Below are 19834 nucleotides of genomic sequence, written 5' to 3' on the forward strand. Positions count from 1 at the left end.
CCTCCTTTCCCTGATGGAAAGCCTCTTGCAAAACAGCACTATCATTGCCAGGGAGGGAGAAATTTGCACCCCTCCATGTCAGCTGTGTTCAATCCAGACCCACATTTTCCACACATCTGTTTTACTAATACCATGCTATCTTATTAAAAGTCAAGTGCTTAGCAGGATTCAACTAAAGGATGAGACATCTGTATGGATAATGGGCTTGGCCCTCTGAAATGTTGAGCCCTCCTACTGATGTCAATCCTCCAAAGCACTTAAGCACGTACTTAACTTTAAGCACAGGAGTAGAGCCATCGAAATAACTGGAAAACTAGTGCTTTGCAGAATCAGGGCCAGAGGGCTCAGCACCTTGCACATGGAGTCCAGTTACATTAGACAGGGTTAATTACACAATGATGAAAGAGAAAAAAAAATTTAGAAGGGTAATCAGCCCCTTGCCATCAGTGGTTGGTGTATACACTGAAGCATAAGTTATTCTATAGTTGTCCACTATGTGGTATCTTGTGCTTTTCTCTGAGGAAGCCACTGTCAAAAACAGAATACTAGTCTAGCTGGATCACTGCTCTGGCAAGTCCTGTGTCCCTAATCTAATTTTATTTTCACTGTTTTTTTCCATCTGACAACTTGTGAATTTCACATTTATTTCTAGTCCAGTGGCTCTCAAACTTTTTTTTTTTCGCCGACCACCTGAAAATTACTGAGGGGCTCAACAGACCACTTACTGATCCTTCCAAATGTTGTTTGTACCATCAGCTAACTATTGTAAAGCTCTTTGGATAAAAGCGCAATATAAAAAAAAGTAATAATTAACTTTTTTGTTCTACAAATAAAAGCACACAACTCATATTTTAATATCAGTAGTCTTACCTTTCTAATGCGACGGATGTGCCCTCTCTGGTCACTGCAGCCCTGCACGTCCCAAATTGCCCCACACCCCGTCTTCTCACCCCACTGCCCCCTCCCACCTACACCCTATTCCCTCCAAGGACACCAACTCACCTTACACGTGCATTCTTTCCAGGGTCCAGGCACCTAATTAATGGAGCTATGCCTGCGCAGCTCCACTAGTTAGGTGGGTGGCCCTTCATTCTTAGGTGTGCAGCCGCCCAGGCACGCATCTTAGAGGGAATTATCCATGGATCACCTGAATGGAGCTTGCAGACCACGGACCACAGTTTAAGAACCTTTGTTCTAGTTAGTTTTGATGTCTGGTTCTCATGAATTAGCTGGAACACAGTATTGCAGTGTTTGGGATGCAGCTATGAAAAATACATTTACATATAGTTTTTAGTGGAAAAGTTAAAAGAATCCTTGATGCATTTATATCATTAATCCCAGTTTTGTTAAATCTGATGTTATTTTACAAAAACTAAATTGTGGACCTAATACCAACCCTTTAATAATGGAAAAAAACCAACTCCATCACAAAGCAACCACAAATACACCTGCAACTTTATTAATTCACCTCTTACAGCTTCATATTTATTCTCTTAAATCCTGCATTTAGACATGAAGGCAATAATAAAATATCTGTACACTACTTCTGTTACAAATATAGATAATATTTGAAGAGACTTTACATACTCTAACATGGGCATTTCACACACTATACTGGGAATGAGCACAGGCTAATAATGCATCACCAGTTGCCTCAAGTACTGGCACCATCTGTTTTTCTTAGTCTATTGTATGAACATCTAAAATAATTATTGAAAAAGGGGTTTTTTTAGTTAATCCACTTACATTTAGCTATCAATTCACAAGTACATCTCTACCTCGATATAACGCTGGCCTCGGGAGCCAAAAAAATGTTACCACGTTATAGGTGAAACCGCGTTATATTGAACTTGCTTTGATCCATCGGAGCGCGCAGCCCCCCACCCCCACCCCCGGAGCACTGCTTTACTGCGTTATATCTGAATTTGTGTTATATCGGGTCACGTTATATCGAGGTAGCGGTGTAGTATCTCTTAAACATTCCTAACCTGCTATATTTCACTCAGTAAAATGAATGAATGGTGTCTCGTTTGCATATTTCTCTAGCACAGTTTGAACATGCCCCCACTTTAGAATGAAATATTATAAACAACTGACATGGTGCTCCAGCTGCTCTAGGTGTTTGCTAGTCAATAGTCTTGCAGCTACATGAAAACACGCCGTGGGCAGCACCCTAGCCTAAAGGAACACCAGTGCTCACATGACCTTTGACATTTCTTCCTCTCTAAAGGTTTTAAAGACATATTGTATTTAGTGACAAGGTAAATCACAGATGGGGCTTGACCAAGCAGATACAGTACTAGGCAAAAGGGGGGAAACTGACAGTTAGGGAGTTCACAAGTAAGGTCCAGGGACAACACTTTATAGTGAGAAGCCAGAAGCATTGTTCCTACAGCTTTACAGGGCTTCATCTTACATATCAGGGTCTGGCTTGTAAGTGTTCAATAATTTAGAACTCCTTCCAGCAGCTGGCAGGACTAAGGGACTTCTTTCTCTGCCCATCCTTTCCCCTCCTGCATGCTTTCTGACTAGGGTGAAGTTGAAGAGGAACCTCTACCATTTGCCCTACTCTTGGACTCCTCTATACTGGGGGGAGTCTTTATTATTCTACCCCTCCTCTCTCTTTTTGGGGGGGTCCTCCTACACTCTGAATGTCTTCAGTATCTGCTTCTGCTTAGAGTAGTGGTGGGCAACCTCGAGACCTGCACACCATATGAGGCCCATCAAGGTAAGCTGATTGCGGGCCGTGAGACAATTTTACTGACCTTGACCGTCTGCAGGCACGGCCCACCGCAGCTCCCAGTGGCCACAGTTCGCTGTTCCCACCCACTGGGAGCTGCGGGGGCTATGCCTGGGGATGGCCAAAGTCAGCAAAATGTCTCATGGCCTGCAATCTGATTACTGTGATGGGCTGCAGGTTGCCCACCATTGGCTTATAGAGCAATAGCAGCAGCATGAAATTGACTCCTCACCCATTTTACTACCTTCCACTGGGCTCTGACTAGTGACACGGAAGCTAGCCATGGTGGTTAATTTGTACTGTTGCTTCAAGAAGCTGTGAGCAGCAGTGACTGTGACACTGGATCTACCTGTCTGCAAACTTAGGAAGAGGGCAGTGTTCATTTTACTGTTTACATCGGGAACATTATCTTCACACCCACCAAGCTTAGGAACTTCACTACTTTAAAAGAGAAGCCGAAATCCTTGTGATATTGCAGGTCCAGGAAGGCTCCCTCATTCACCAGGGAAAGTTTCCTGCAAGTGGATTTTTCAACCCCTGAGCACCAAAAAAACCCAACCCCCCTCTCCATTATTTTGCGTCTGGAGCATGTAATTAGCAACACTGACTCTCTAATTTTTCCATCTATCTTCTTTTGTTAAACTTTTGTTCCTCCTGTGACTTTATTTCTGCTATTTAAATAGTCTCAGTTATCTCCTCCCCCCTTGACTATTTAGCGCACACATTCTCCCTCCCACACCTATCGCAAATATTCAAAGCCTCTTTGCAAAACATTCCAGTTTGCAATGCGGTTACTAATGCAAACTTTCATGTTCTGGTGGGTCACCTGTATTCATTACAGTAATAATAAAAAACCTTAAGTCTTTGCCAGAGACTACATAAGCCCATCCCAGTGATTCGACAGTAAGACAAATACTTCTATTGTGTTCAAAAATATGATTAAGTGTTATTTTTTCTTCAGTGATATAACAGTCTGGTAAAGCTGGAGTAGCAAGAAGGCTACATAAACATTTCCATTCTCTTTGCTATGTGGAATGTAGATAATGGAATCTTGTTGATCCTATTATTTGGACAGCCAGTTCATGAGAGAACAGTCAGAGTGACAGTCCCTTTTGTCCTTTTTAGAAGAGCAACTGCTTCTTCATGGGTCACCCCTTCTAAGCTCTGCCCGTTGACAGCAATGATCTGATCCCCTCTCTTCAGCCGTCCGTCTTCTGCTGCTGCACCCTGAAATTAAACAGCATGTAACTGCAGACATGCATTTCTGAAACTCCTGGTTTTATAGCTGTTCACAGAGAAATCTAAAGAGGGTCTTAGTAAGATGGGTTCAATATACAGTACACATTAAACTTTTCTGCTTGAGAAAGGCTAAGCTGATCAGTTTTCGTTACTAGAAATCCAGGCTCATTTTGTCCTTGGTAGTATCTGCCTATAGGTTTTTACATAAAGTTTCCACTGTGCAAACTAAACAGATGGAGTAATGAAAGTCCTCATCACCTTATTAATGGAATTAAATTTACAACATGGGAACGATGTAATGCATACATTCTATAAGTCAGAGCTGTGGAATTTTTAAACTCCTTCAGCCGTCTTGCACTGGCTGGCAAAGTTCTCAACAATTCAAATTAGAAATCAAATCCAGATCTGAACCTAAATGTCAAAGTCTGGAAGTTTTCCTACTTGGTTTTCTGACTCAGGCCTGCTATACACCAAGTTTAGATCATGATCTGAGCTCCTCCAAAGTTAAGGTTTGGATCCAGTGGTTCTGGCCTATATTTGATTCCAATATTCACAGCAAGTAATTCAAACTCACCCCAAGCACTGCTTGAAGAGAATGCAAACTAAACAGTGAGGGGCCAATTGTCCAAAGTGGACAACTAAATTACATCCTCAAATCCAAATGTTTCATGTGAGCAAATTGGGAATTCAGAAAATAGGGCCCAGTTTACTTAAAGCCTCAAACTGCGGACACAAGTTTAAATGGTACCTGCATTCCTGCTTGAAGAAGATAAATTGTCCAGAACCCACTGGCTTCTCCCCGGGCCATATATTAATAAATCAGCTGCTGAGCCTGAGCACTGAATTGTTTGAGTAGTTTTACACCCATGCACTTACCTTTGCAAATACTGTCTTAACGTAGATGGGTAAATCTCCATGAGGACTGCCATATCCTCCCACAATACTAAAGCCTAGACCATCCTGTCCTCGATCTAGAGTAATGGTCTTATACTGAGGGGGCCTACAACAGAGAAAAGAAGTTATCCTGTTTCTTTTGTGAATGTCTAGTTCAGTATGTGGATTGTTCAGCAAAGAGGCTCTTCACCTTTCAACACTAACAAATAAACTTTCCTTTACTGAGAACTCTACACAGGATTTTAAGTATATTGCAGTGAATATTTCAGTTCATGTCAACCATTGAAATCCTGCTTAATGCCGTAAGCTGGTTACTTATTTACAGTTTCCTTTCATAACTTCGCCATGGTATTTTACCTTCTGGCTGCAGAAGTTTATTCATTCTGTCATTTAATACACTGCATAATTGTTTGAATGGTCCACTACTGATGCTTATTACCTATGGATAAGTAAGTATCAATATTTTGGAGCTCAGAGACAAACAAAATAAACCCCACAAAAACTACAACATTATTTTAAAAATCCCTCCCTCCCCCAAAACTCATATACAAGAGAAAATCAAAAATAGCCCCAACCAATTCCTAAGCCTGGTTTAGTCATTCCTGTTCTCTTCTGTTGTTTGGGCTTATATTTTTAGAAATTTGCAATGTTTCGACAGACTATAAGAAATACAGAACTTACAATTTCAATCATGTTTTTCACCACTCCTCCAGTAGAATATAATATACACTGTATACCTACAAGTTTGGGGGCTCATGGTCTGCTTTGAAATAATTTAATTTTTCAACCTCAAAGAACTGTGCCCACATTTTCGCACTCAGGATGGAAATATTAGCAGGTAGGCATCCAACTACCTTTTTGGGCACACACATCATGAATTTAAATATCTACTAATATTTGTGTCTGCAATGAATTCCAGGTATAATTATGTATAAAATTAAAACACCAACACCCCGCCCCAAGAACAAACAAACGAAAAAAAAACCAACCACCATGGAGGTTGTGTTGGCCCAGGAAATCAGGTGACCTATCAAAATCTATGAAGCCCCCAAAACACTCTCTCAGGCAGTAAATGTGCCTTGCAGCATACCCGACAAGTCAACAAACTCAGGCTCTGATAGACTGGTAGGGAGAGTGAGTTCCAGAGTCAACAGATCCATACTTAAAATGCCCTGCCATTTAAGCATGGAAGCAATTAGATTGAGTACTTCAGCTGATCTCAACTACAACACAAGGAATGAAGCAGTCTCTACGGTGCTGAAATCAAATCAAATCATAGCCTTATGGGTCAAAATCACCATAGTGAGTTGTACCCTGAAATGAACCAGAATGTCCTATGTGGCCTATGGAGCCCAGTTATATGTTTCCTGTGACAGTCATGACTAAGTTAGCAGGACACCTCACTCTGCACATGCTGCAACTTCTAAGCAGTTTTCAGGTGCAGTCCCAGCCAGTGGGCCTTACAGTCACTCAATTAGAAAGGATCCATCGAGGATAATATATGCACTTACCCTAAATCATCCTGAAAGATGCTGCTTGAGGTTAGTCCTGCAAATGAAAGGCTGGAAGCTGGTGGATCCTGTTGCTGACCAGTTACGACACTTACATCCCCTCCAGCCACCACCTGAGAGGGCACATTGTAGATAGTGAAATGACAACTGAGCACACAGTGATTAACACCACAGTATTTACAAAGGTGAAATGACCAAAATAAGGCTCATTTGTTGCAAAAACCTATCTTCCTTTCAGCTAAAATAAGAATAAATGATAACTTTGGAGCAAAATATGGAGAGGATGTGAAAACTGCACAACATAACCCTCCAATCCTTTATATTCTCTGGCTACGTTTTCCTCAGAACTGGGCAGCTGTGTGTTACTCCTGGTTTTTCAGCCTCAAAATCAAAACCGCAAAGTGCGTTCTGAACATCAGTGCAGAGAAACTCCGTACCTGCAGTTCAACAGTGCCTGAAGCATTTTTCAGTAGGCTGACAGCTTGGGAGTGTGTCATGCCCTCAGTGGATGTTCCACAAATATTAACAATCCTATCCCCAACCTACAGAAGAGAAAATGAAAGAGCCAGCCATTAATAAGAAGCTATGTCACTGAGATCTACATGCCATCTCTTCAACACAAAATAAGATGGTACCCTCTCCATGAAGAATACTTGAATTGAGTAGATAGTAGGATTTGCAAAAAATATATAGTATCAAGGAAATATTTACCACCTGTCTACAGCATATTGTTGATCTTGGATACAATAAAGTCTTTGGCCCAGATCTTTAACTGGTTTAAATCAAGGCAGCTCTAGTGAATTCAATAAAGCTTCAGCAACTTACACCACCTGAGAATCTAGCCCTTTGTTTCCAGTGCAAGTCATAATTCTCTAGTGATAACTGGTGAAACAGACCTGATTCTGAAGTAGTTATTGAGGTTTATATCCTCTAAGATCTGAATCTACATACACTATAGAGATGTCAGTATTATAGTTTACATAGTTGTAATTAGACATTAGAAGTCAACACATACACACCTCTGATATTTCAATCAGTAGATGACAGTCAAACATTTACATATTCTGGGAAGACAGACCAATGTAGCATATTATCATCAGGTCCCCCGGGTTCAAATGCAGCCTGGAATAATCCAGTGCAACTCCCAGAGGAATACATGGGCCACATTCAGTGGTGATGCAAACTGGTCTTAAAACCAGACATATATGGCTGCAAGTGGTAATGCACTCATTCATACCAATTTTGCACGCAGTGGGTGTATAAAACGAGAATAGCCTACACATAGAGATGGGTAAGTTGAATGTGCTGCAGGAAAAGCAACTAACAGAAGGAAGTAAAATAAATCATATAACTGCAAGCATTGGGAAGGCTGCTGTCTGCTGTGCCAATAATCAGGACAGATGTGGGATCTATTTATTTACACATAAAAACATAGGAGCTGCCATATGCGATAGCTCATGGTTCATCTTGCCCAGTATCCTATCTCTGACAGTGGCCCATACCAGAGCTTCAGGGGGAGTGTACAGTACAATGCAATTATAGGTGATCCACCCGTCTCCCCATCCTGGCTTCTGGTAGTCAGAGGTTTAAGGTCAACCCAAAAATGGGGTTGTATTTTTGACCATCTTAGCTAATAGCCATTGATGGACCTACCCTCCATGAATTTATCCAGCTCTTTTTGAACCCAGTTATATGTTTGGTGATCACAACACCCCATGGCAATGACTTCCACAGGTTAGTTGTGTGAGGTGTGAAAAAGTATTGCCTCTTGTTTGTATTGAACCAACTGCCTATTAATTTCATTGATGATCCCTGGTTTTTGTATTGTGTGAAAGGATAAATAACACTTCTCTATTAACTTTCTCCACCAAGCTCTTCACTTTGGTATCTGAAAGCCATGCTGGCTCCATGTTCCAAGATTGCTTTAAGGTTTTCTCCCCAATTGCTAATGTTTGTGAAAAAAATGCTACCATCTAAAACTACTGTACTCTTGATTTGAATGGCAGAAATTTCTGGCATGGCCTGAAGCGCCAGTGAATACACCATGTGGCTCTACTCTGTGACCAAGCCAGAGTAATTTATTCAGCACCATCACATTAAGCTTTTTTACCAACCTCCTTTCTTAGCAATTAACTTACCCTGAGTTTCTGAGTTTGAGCTGCAACTCCATTTGGGTGCATCATAGCAATAAATATGGGAACATCTCCTAGGGGACTTCCTACTCCTCCAGCAATGCTCACTCCTAGGGAATCTGCAGGACCCTGTTACAGTAAGGAAAACAGATTAAGATACTGCTTGAGAGAAAATACACAATTACCTTTAGGCCCAGATTTTCAAGACTGACTAGAGATTTTGGGTACCCAACTTGAGACCTCTTAAAGGGGCCTGATTTTCAGACAGCACTGAACACCGAACCCTCAAAGTCAGGCCCCTTTTTGGTGTCTTAAGACAGGCACCCTAAAATTGAGGAATGTAAAACAACTATTCACTTATAAAGAACTCAGCCCTAATTCCTCCAGGTCAATGTACAGGGAGGGGATATGGCACTCTCATCCCTCTTCACTTTCATTCCACCATTGCAAATTCCTCAAAGTATGTCAGTTTGTCTTCATGTAGGGTCTTTCACATAGTGTGTCACAAGAAACTTCACTGAGAGAAGTAGGAGAAAAAGCCTTTTTTTGAAGACAATAGTTTCTCGTGGAGAAAAAAAGGAAAAATAAAGTTGAGACGTAAAACGTCTATAGATGCTAGTAAGCAAGCAACAGAGTACAGTGAGGGGAGAATGGAAGACAGGAATGGGAGAAGGAACAATGAATTGAATTGTTTTGGTTCACTACCACTGAGAATTTTTTACTCTAGCCAAGAAGATGTGAATCTCTGTTCCTTCCACCTTCACTATTGCCTTGTAGATTGCCTGGCAGGCATTTCGAGCTCACACCTCTGTGCCATCAGGCTGGCTATTCTGTCTTGATTTTTTACTATACAGAGCCCTTATCACTGAAGTTGCAGAATGAAGCCTCTGATAACAACTGGGCAGAATAAGGCTCCCTGGCACCAATGACTGGGAAGCGTAGCCAATAATGAGGCTTATTAAAAGCGATACTGTGGCGTACGGTGGGGGTGTTGGCTCACCCAAAGCTTTTATAACAATGACCCAAGCAGTGAGGAAGCCATGTAACAATTTAACTCCTCTTGCACAATGTTGATCTCTCAGGGGAAAGAAAAGAGATGGAAAAAAAGAGCAAACTTGTCCACAGTGAAAGAATCAAGAATCTCAACCTAAAGCTATTTAGCTTAAGTTCTGCTAAAAAAAAAAAAAAGTTCAGACAGAACTCAATCCAGCTGCCATTTGTGAGGTGTAAATTACATGTGTACGTATCACATTTGCATGAAATTGGTTTCACATTGCAGCCTGATTCCCCCCCCACTTTCTTACACTGTTTTTACACCCATGCAATTCCACTGACTTCAGGGGAGTTGCTCCTGATTTTATGACCAGGCTTATCAATAGTGCACACCAGTGACAAACTATAGATGCATCCAAAGAAGTGGGCTGTAGTCCACGAAAGCTTATGCTCTAATAAATTTGTTAGTCTCTAAGGTGCCACAAGTACTCCTGTTCTTCTTTTTGCGGATACAGACTAACACGGCTGTTACTCTGAAACTATACATGAGCAAAATCTATTTGAGCTCAATTTATATGAACAAACTGGGTTTTGAGCATGCAGATTCTGTCACTGCACTCAAATAGCAGCCATAATTTGAAACTGCCCCCCTTATAGGCCTGTGCTTTAAGAAGAGGATCTACTGGTTTTGTATCTGTAAGTAATCGGACTAGCTGTGGTGATGTACACTCTTTTGTAACACTGCAAATATAGAAAGAGGACGAATGCTCCTCCTAGTGTATTGCTGCTGTATGACACACACAGCAGTAACAGCTTTAGAAAGTTCAAAATAACATTTCAGCACAGTATAAAAAGCTATTTATAGAAGGGACAGAGAGAATAAAGCAGCTAAAATAAATCCATACAATGAAAAGCCCTGAATGTCAAACCAATTGTAACAATAAATAATACTGGGAAATAAAAGAGCCTGATTTTGCTGATATTTGCATATAAATCAGGAAGTCAATGGAACTGGTGTAAAATTGATGTGAGAAACTGATCTCAGAATCTGTATACTGATGATTTTATTAAATATACAGTACAGTTAAAAATAGTTATTGTATAAATACATCCTAACTGAAAATGATTCAATAAGAAAAATATGATAAAAACTGGGACTATAAATCCTACTAAACTCCATTTACTCTGGATTTAACTGAGTATGACTAAAATAAAAATATGGCTCAAACTCTTGCTAATTCTTTGTCCCTTAAATTTTCAAAGTAGGTTACAGGAATCTAGATGCTTGACTCAGACTGATATTATGGGGATCTGTGTGTTACATCCCCACAGCAGCTGGAAAACCTAGGGGCTGGATGTAAAGCTGCCATTAGTGTTTGTGTTCTATAAAATGGATTAACTAACAAAACTAGACATATGTTCATGAAAACCTAAAGTGTCTTTCACAAGTCTCAGGACATAGCACTGCCTCTCTCCAATAGGTAAAAATCTAGGGCCAGATCCTCAGTGTAAACACACTAATTTATAGCTGCTGAGGGGTTCCAATTTTTACAGTACGACTTACCTTTTTTATTTCAACCGTTCTTAATCCTTGTATTTCAGATGATACTGTGAAATGAAAAAAATAAATATATAAAAGGTTGGGTAAGATTTTAAAGGACGCTCTCCATTATAGCCATAAAAACAATCATAATGATTTTAGCTTTTGTTCTTTTCTTATAGTAACATGCCTGGACATCTGCTCTCATTAGATTAACAAGATTGAACTACCTCTGAGATAGGAGGGAATAGGTGTATTTTACACAAAATTAAAAAAAGATACCCAATCATTCATTTTCTGAATAATACATATATTCTGGAATAAAGACTGCCAGGTTTATTCAATGAGCAGTTAACAAGACAGACTCAGGGCAATAATGACTTTCTTGTAATTTAAACATGAGAAAATGGTTACTCATCTTTCCTGATTTAATGATACAAAATCTGCTACTGTTACAGATTCACGTGTGGGATGCATGAGATAGTTTAATGGAAGATATACTTACATTTGATGAGAGTCTCTGATTTAACAACTTGCATTCTTACAATACAACATAAGGTATGACAAGCTGCTGCTGTTATGCTTATAAAGGGATATAAAATGATACTTATGTGGGTTGTGGGGCTTTTTTATACAATAATTGCCTTATCAGCATTTTAGACTTGAATTACAAAGGAACTGCTTTTATGCCTATAGTTCAAAATAATATCTAGCACTTCAGACAAACAAAAGATACCTCAGCTACCGATTCACAAACAGGATAATGGGGAGAAGTTTTAGATATAGAATATTAAAGGCACCAAATGAATCTTACTGGCATTCTTCTTAAGACCACTTTCAAAGCCCTCAGATGGGTTGGAACCAGAAGGTGGGAAACTGAATGATGACAGGCTGCCACTTCCTTCACTGACCTAAAATATAACATTACATTGGGATTATACCATAGTCTTCAAACTTCTAGCTTGCCAGAAAATAAAATGACGAGCTCCAGCGCTATTTTACTTCTCTCCTCTTGTGCTTAGTAAGAAATGGTGTACTGTGAGACTAACAATAACTCCTCTATATTTTCAGAACATTCTGGAGGGCTCTCTTAGTTGAAGGTTTGGGGTTGCATAGCTTAAAACTTCCACAACTTTTAGAAAGATTGCTTCTAGGAGCCCAAATTCTGCCCTCAGATTAACTCATGGGACTTCCTAGGACTTTGCTGGAGTTTTATGGGTGTAACTGATGACAATCTTCTGACAAAAGTAAAAAAGTGAAGGACAGAGTATAGACATTGACACAAATGATAGGGGAACCCTAACGTATGATTCCATTGCTTCTCTTTTCCCCCTCAATCCACACCATCCATTTGCCTCCAATGTCTGTAACCACATCATCAGCCACGACTATAAAAACACTTTTTCCTCACCATATCCCCTTTGTCTTAAAATCTGCTCTGTAATTCTTGTGATTTGAATTTCTCTACTCAGTTTACATTTCAAATGAAAACACGCATTTTTCCCTAGTCTGTACTCACTTGTTAATTCAGATGCTATATAAATAAAGTTTTGAGGCCAGACTATCCTCTCAGCTATGTGTGCACCTCCCATTAGAACTGACATCAGCTGTGTGTGTACACATATCTGAGGGGACAAGGTGACTGATGATGTGTTACTTTGTGTCATTATTAGACTACAATGGCTTTATAGATTTTTCAAGTAAATATTACTCATTATATATTTCTACGGGCTTAACAACCTGGGTTATAGCTTGATTCTGCATTTTCATCTTAGCCAAATTCTGAAGGTTCATATATATTTAAGGAGGACCAAATGGTGCAGTCTTTACTCAATCCTAACTCCTACTGAAAAACGCATCCAGGTCAAATCCTGCAATCTTTACCTCAATCCTAACTAATCTGACCTGAGTTTTTTAGGCTCAGGTCCTTGATGGTCTTTGATGATGAACATTTTAGGCAGAGGCCTTGATGGTTTGTAAGCCTACTTTTTAGTCAGAGAAATCTTCAGAAAAATTCTGAGTCTTTGAAAAATAAAGTTTATAATGAAAACACTGAGGCACATCACCATAGCAGTACAATCTGAACTGTTTAATATTAAGGACACATTCAGGCCTCTTTCTCCCCCCCCCTGCATTCTGCCCCTGTATTGGTATAAACAGAAGTGGAGATGACAAAGCACTGCTTAGACATGCTAGGGTATATACCCTACATGGCTCTCTACATGCCCAAGCAGTGCCTCCCACCTCTACACTACTATTTTTAGTAGTGTAATGTCCCGTTACCTCAGCCCTTCCCCGCAACAGGAAAAGGCTGCAACAGCAGGAAAAGACTCTGGTGGGGGAGGCAGAGAGGAAAGGCACCCGGACCTGCCCATAGTCAGAACCTTTCCTCCCTGCCAGAGCCTTTCACTGCCCTGTATAGCAACACACTGCAGTGTGGATGCAGCCTGTTTTTCACTGCAGTGTTTAGCTGCACGTACCCCACATGGCACCCACAGTGTAGAAAAGGCATCAGATATGGAAACTGATGAAGATCAAACACTTTTTTGTTATGTTAGAATTTATCAGTAGAGCTGATTGGAAAAGCTTGACAAAGACCAAAATTTCCATTTTCTGACTGACTCTATTAACCATTTAAAACTCTGTTGTTTTCTCAACCTTTTCACTGGTTTGCAGCCTTCTGTAGGCATATCAGAGCAGTGTGGTAGAAAGCTGAATAAAATACCTAATGGACAATAATTTAGAATGGCAGAGGCATTCTTAAGTTAAGGCCTGACCCAGCAAGAAAGTGAGCACCTTCCAATTCTCACTGATGTCAGTAGGAGTTAGAGTTCTCCGCACCTCCTAGGAGAGGGCCCTAAAATCATGATCAGGCAATGCAGCAAAGAGGTAAACTTTATCCATGGGATAACTTTTGACTGTATGATGCCTTAAACACATAATATGCTAAAGTTAACATATGACATGGTTATGAAAAAGCTGTGAAGTACATAAAAGCTGCTTTTTTTTTTAAACTCATCCTGAGCTCATTATATGGAAAATCTTTGTCACTGTAAAAAGCAATAAAAGCAAATAAAGGGAATTATTTAACCACAGTTGATTTCTTCCAAACTAAACAGCTTCACAGTTACAAACCTGGCTGCTTTGGGATGTTCTCCTCTCAGAATGGAATGGACCTGCTTTTATTCTTCCAACTTCTAGTCTTACAATACCTAATGAACACTGAAGAACAGGAAATTTATAATGCAGTTCCCAACCGTGAAAGGACCCATTAATGTACTGATATTAAAGGCATATATTAGTTACTGATGATGGAAATAATAAGACTTATGGAAGGTGTATAAACACAGCCTCCACTCTTGCAATGAGCACTGCACAGGTGAAGCTCATTGCAGGATCAGAGCCAGAACATGACAGAATATCAATTATATACTGTGAAATAAAATACAGGGCAGAATATTTGGATTAACAAATGAATATTACAGTTCAGATGCCAAAATTACACTAAGGGCCTAATCCTATTCCTATTCACTTAAATGGGAGTAGCATGTAAAATTCACTTTCAAGATGTAGCTATTCAATAAATAAATATTTTTTTTAAAATCACGAATATAAAGAATTTTCAAATGCGGGTACCAAAATAGGCCATATAATCTACAGATTAATTCCACATTTACGATAATGTAACTGAGAGCATGGCATTTAAATTGGTATTTAGAAATTTAAAATGGCAACTGAAACGAATATCTACCTTGGATTAACACCAGTGTAACTGAAATGAGGATCTGGAGGGAGATTTTTAATGCACAGATGTGGTGTGAGTGCCCTACTCCTTCAGACTTCCAATGAGAAACTAAATGATTAAATGAAAAAAAATCTCTTCTTTGGTGTTTAAGCTTCCAATTGTAGGATTTTGACACACACATTAGATGGCCACAAGGAAACTGACATTACACCAGGAATGAATTTAGTTCACAGAAAGGAAGAAAACTTTGAGAGACTGGTGAAAAACACATAACATACATTTAAGCACTAAGATACCGGGATGGTAGGTTCACTATAACAACCTAGACGGACAGACAGATATTACAATGTTGCAGACAGTTGTTTGTAAAAACAACTTTATCTTCGGTGTAAAGGCCTCTATCTGCAGCCTATTTAAATATAGAGATTTCAGTCTTTTGTCACGGTTTTGCTTTTCCTCCTCCTTTTCCATTGGGAGTTCACTGTTATAAAATCCTATTTCCATGTAGGCGAGTGTACAGCAATTTGAGAGGATTGCAGAAGTGCCATTATTCTGTTATGGTTTAGCTGTATTACCCTAAGAGAGGCTCACATTTTGGTCAGGAAATCCAAACAGGCCAATGTCTTACACCAGACCTAATTCTAGGACATAGAAAGCACAGGGTTTCAACACCTTTATAATTAGCATGGTCTGCTGTTAGTTTCTTTTAGTACTGGCAACGTGGAGACAATGATCCCAGAAGCTACACTTTATTTATTTAATAATGGTGACATTACAAATGTCTGAGGGTGAACATGGTCAGAGTTTACACCAAAGGCTCCCTACCTCCCAATAGACAGACTCATATTGGCACAAAATAACCACCCCCTCCCCCCTGAAAGCATTCTACCTACCCAAAATTATCATTTTATAATATATAACTCAAAACCATGAATGTCATTTCAAGGTTATGATGTGGGAAATTGGGAGCCAAGACTTTTCAACGTGAGGAAAACATTCAGTTTTACTAAGACAAGTGGTAAATTCATCTTCCTTTCCCCCCCACACACATTTGAAAAATTCACAAGATGGCAACCCAGTAGGCACCTGCCATAGACTACTAAATCATACGAGGGAACAGAATGAGCAGCTCCCTAAACATATATCTATAATTATAGAAAGGAAAATTACATCATCGTGGGGGATTTCAATCTCGGGGACACATGCTGGAAGTTTCATGCTTGGAGAGTCTAAAGATTACAGATGTTAATTTTCTATCACAAGAAGTAATGCAACCAACTCAGGAAATTCTATATTAGACCTCATTCTGATTGATCAGGATGGAACTGATCACTGAATTAAAAACTGATGCTTGCCTATGTGCAAGTGATCATGATCCAATTTCATTTACAACGTGCAAACAGAATATAGTCCATATATAGTTTTTAAAAATCCAATTTCCCAAGCTGAGAACAATTATGACCTAGATGGAGTATGAGGAAATATTTAAACAAACATGTGAATGATAATAGGGAATTTAAGAATGTTTTATGAGATTCACAAAAACCCTACAATTTTGCAAAAATTAACGAAGGCTTCTTTGGTTAAAATACCATCTTGATTGAGAGGGGAGATAAAGGCAGCAATAAAAAAAATTGAAAATATATATTAAGAAATGGAAAAATGGGGAAGCTGATAACAATGAGTACAAATCAGCTGTTAGGAAATGCAGACAAGTGAAAAGGAAAGTTAAAGGTATCAACGAAAAAAATCTATGGCCAATAGGGTTAAAGATAATCAGAAGGAATTCTTTAAACGTACCAGGAACACATAAAATTCTAGCAATGGCACAGGACCAATAAACAAGGATGGTCACATTATAAATTATGACCCAGAAAAGGAAGAAGTATTCATTAAATATTTCTCTTCTGTATTAATATTTCTCTTCTGTAACTTAAAGTGACAATGAAATACTGTCTATTAATTGGTAGCTAGGGAGGATGTTAAATTCCTATTCAAGTTAAATTATTTTAAATTGGCAAGTTCAGATAACTTGTACTCCAGGGCCGCCTGAGATGGGGAGGGAGTGGCAATGGGCCCCAAACAGAGTGGTGTTATGACCTGGTGTACAGGTTTGCAGCTGTAAAAGAACCAAAATGCTGTGCAGGAAAAAGTCAAAAGCAAAGCTCCTCATGGGGCAGAAATTCCAGTTCTCAAACTGTTCTAGTTATGAGGTTATTTCATCATAATGTACAAGTACCTATAATAGGAAGAGATTTCTGATGGACAGCTCTTTAATTTAGCAGAAAAAGGTATAGCAAGATCCAGTGGCTGGAAGCTGAAGCTAGGGAAGTGCAGATGAGAAATAAGGGGAACATTTTTAACAGTGAGTGTCCTTAATCACTGGAACAATTTACCTAGGGATGTGGTGGGTTCCCCATTATCTGAAGTCTTTAAAACAAGATGGGATGTTTTTATAAAAATATGCTACAGTTCAATCAGAAGTTATGGACTTGAGACAGAAATTACTGGGTGAGGTTCTGTGTCCTGCATTATTCAGGAAGTCAGACTAGATGATCTTCTATATTTAAGATATATGAATCTGTGTGCCACCAACATTACTAATTTCACCTAGAAACGTGCATAAGGTAAAACTCCAAACATGTACACCTTTATAGTTGGGAAAGTTCAGATCTGGCTCCAAAGTTCTTCACTACCGCCTCCAGCTCTATGATGGTCTGAAAATGAACCCTGGATCCAACCTGAACTTCAAGACAGTTTGGCTCCAGATCTAAACTCTGCAGCTTGTTTCCAACTCTGTTTTTACAATTACCTTTAACAAAGCAGCAACAGCCTCCTGGTTAGCATTTCGAACATCTTCTCCATTTACTGTTAATATCTGGTCTCCCTGCATTAGTCTCCCATCTGTATCTGCTATTCCTCCTTTGACGATGTCTGACACAAATACCCCCGTATCATTTCTGCAAAAACACAATTTTATTGTGCTTCAAACGTGTCACTCTTTGTACCATTGCACTATCCATATTGTAATAAGACTTTTGCTTAGAACTGAGAAACTGTTTCCTAGAATTTCTGGCTAGTAAATGTGGGCTAGATCCCACCATTCCACCTTTACTCACATTGAGTAGTACCTTACTTACTGAGTTAATCCCACAAACAGGGGGCCAAATGGGCCCACTGTAAAATTATAATAACTTTTTATTTTTGTTTTGTTTAAAAAAAGAAACAACTGACATTGTTTGACAACATGCTGGCACAGAGCAGATTTACTGAGAGGGACAATTTATCTATGGTGGAGGAGTAAAGTTTGGGGAGGGAGAGTTCATCTTTTCATTCCCCTAATCCTGGGGCTGGCTCTGTGATCCAAGGGTTAGGTCTTGAGCTAGGGTACATCAGTGTAGTTCCATTGACTTCATACCTTTTCCCAACAATACTTAATCCGAGGCCTTTGCCTGGCTTCTTTTGCAGCTCTATATTGAGAACATCATACATATCTTCCTCCTTGTACTGGGCCTCATCCCTGTAGACAGTGAGACGGACTTTTTGGGGTGTCTGTCTGAGAACATTTATTGCTTCATCATGCGTGGCATTCCGGAGGTCAATTCCATTCACCTGCAATGTAACCACATGTTGATTGAGTATTTTCAGGAGTTAAATGACTCATGGGCATTTAAAAGTGATATACACAAGACTGCACCTCTAAAATCTGATCTCCTGCCCAGAGCCTTCCATCTTTGGATGCTGCTCCTTCTTCATATACTTCATGGATAATAATAGCTCCCTGTGGATTAACAATAAAAATACATTGCACACTGAAGAACACCTCTTGTATGCACTGCAACTGGTCCAAACTTTGGCTTTGAAGAAAGCTTTTGAAAAATCCTAGTACGAGAAGACAGGACTGTAACCAGATAACAGCAAACTACGTAATCAGCAGGCTATAAGAGAACTCAGGTTCTCATTTCTAAAGGGAAAATATCTTTAAATAAGTCACTTGCTTCTGCTTTAAAAAGTGTGATTACAAAAACATTTGTGGTTCAAGCTTAAATCAATTCAGTGCAGCAAATCTCAGACAGACATCGTCTCCAGTCACTTGTTGAAATAATATATTCACCTTCAGAGAAACGTTTTCTATTAGGGACTTAAAATTGGTACTTTCATCTCATTATGAAGTATTACTGATTTTTACGAACCAGTAAAGTGTCTGCTCCCCCAACAATGCTCAATCCAAGTCCAGTGCGTCCCTTGGAGATATCAATGGTTGTTTCACATCCTGGGATGATGGGACAAGTAGCTGGGTCAGAGGCTAACGTTGCTGGAGTTGAGGACCTGCTTGTATCTAAACACAGCAATTAAACTGGCTGGTTACAGTGAGTGGCCACAATAACTGAAAAATAAATGAACTTTAAAATAACATTTTGAGAGATCATTGACAGCCTTACAAGAATAGTTGCAAATGGACCCAAAATTCAACCTACCCTAATTTCTCATCTGATTTTAAAAATACTCCCAAGAAATAAAATTATACAACCTCTGGCCCTCCCCTTTCTCCAAAAGAAGAGCTGTGCTCTGGTTAAAATCACAACTCCTAATCTTGGTGCCCAACCATCACCAGGTCCATGAGATTGTGGACAAAGATGTGTATATGGCACGTGGCCTTATTTCTTCACTGCCGGGCCACACCCTGCTCTCGTACATACAATGTGCAGCCAGTGAAGTTAACAGAAGCTTTGTGCACTTATATGAGGGCAGATTTTGGGCCAATATACCTGCTCCAAAACCAGAAATTCTTATCACAGGTAACAAGTGCCTACTATACTGTAATGTCATGCATGCATGTACACTGTTCCTGATCTTACAAGATACAGTTCCTTATACAGCAATGTACCTGATCAATTAGGGTCACTGCGTGGATTTCCTGGCTTTCCTTTTTGCTTTGAAAAACTTATTAGGGAGGCAGTGTTGCCGAATCATGGAAGTGTAGGGCTGGAAGGGACCTCAAGAGGTCATCTAGTCCAACCCCCTATGCTGAGGCAGGAT

General features: G+C 39.6%; 1 protein-coding gene across 9 annotated transcripts in view; it reads right to left on the reverse strand.

The window, feature by feature from the left end:
- Nucleotides 1-1437: 1437 nt before the first annotated feature.
- MPDZ (multiple PDZ domain crumbs cell polarity complex component) overlaps nt 1438-19834 on the reverse strand; it is a 129656-nt gene continuing 111259 nt past the window's right edge. For all 9 annotated transcript variants that reach the window (XM_054032034.1, XM_054032037.1, XM_054032030.1 and 6 more), the window contains 12 exons: nt 18988-19133; nt 18492-18575; nt 18213-18406; nt 17607-17754; nt 14185-14271; nt 11864-11960; nt 11074-11117; nt 8523-8645; nt 6822-6926; nt 6385-6497; nt 4856-4979; nt 1438-3967 (listed from right to left, as the gene is read on the reverse strand). In XM_054032034.1, coding sequence (XP_053888009.1) covers nt 3821-3967; nt 4856-4979; nt 6385-6497; nt 6822-6926; nt 8523-8645; nt 11074-11117; nt 11864-11960; nt 14185-14271; nt 17607-17754; nt 18213-18406; nt 18492-18575; nt 18988-19133 — 1412 coding nt within the window. In that variant the 3' untranslated portion in view covers nt 1438-3820. The remainder of the gene's footprint in view (nt 3968-4855; nt 4980-6384; nt 6498-6821; nt 6927-8522; nt 8646-11073; nt 11118-11863; nt 11961-14184; nt 14272-17606; nt 17755-18212; nt 18407-18491; nt 18576-18987; nt 19134-19834) is intronic.

The sequence above is a fragment of the Malaclemys terrapin genome, chromosome 6 (genome assembly GCF_027887155.1).
Source record: "Malaclemys terrapin pileata isolate rMalTer1 chromosome 6, rMalTer1.hap1, whole genome shotgun sequence".
In the NCBI taxonomy this organism is placed as follows: Eukaryota; Metazoa; Chordata; order Testudines; family Emydidae; genus Malaclemys; species Malaclemys terrapin.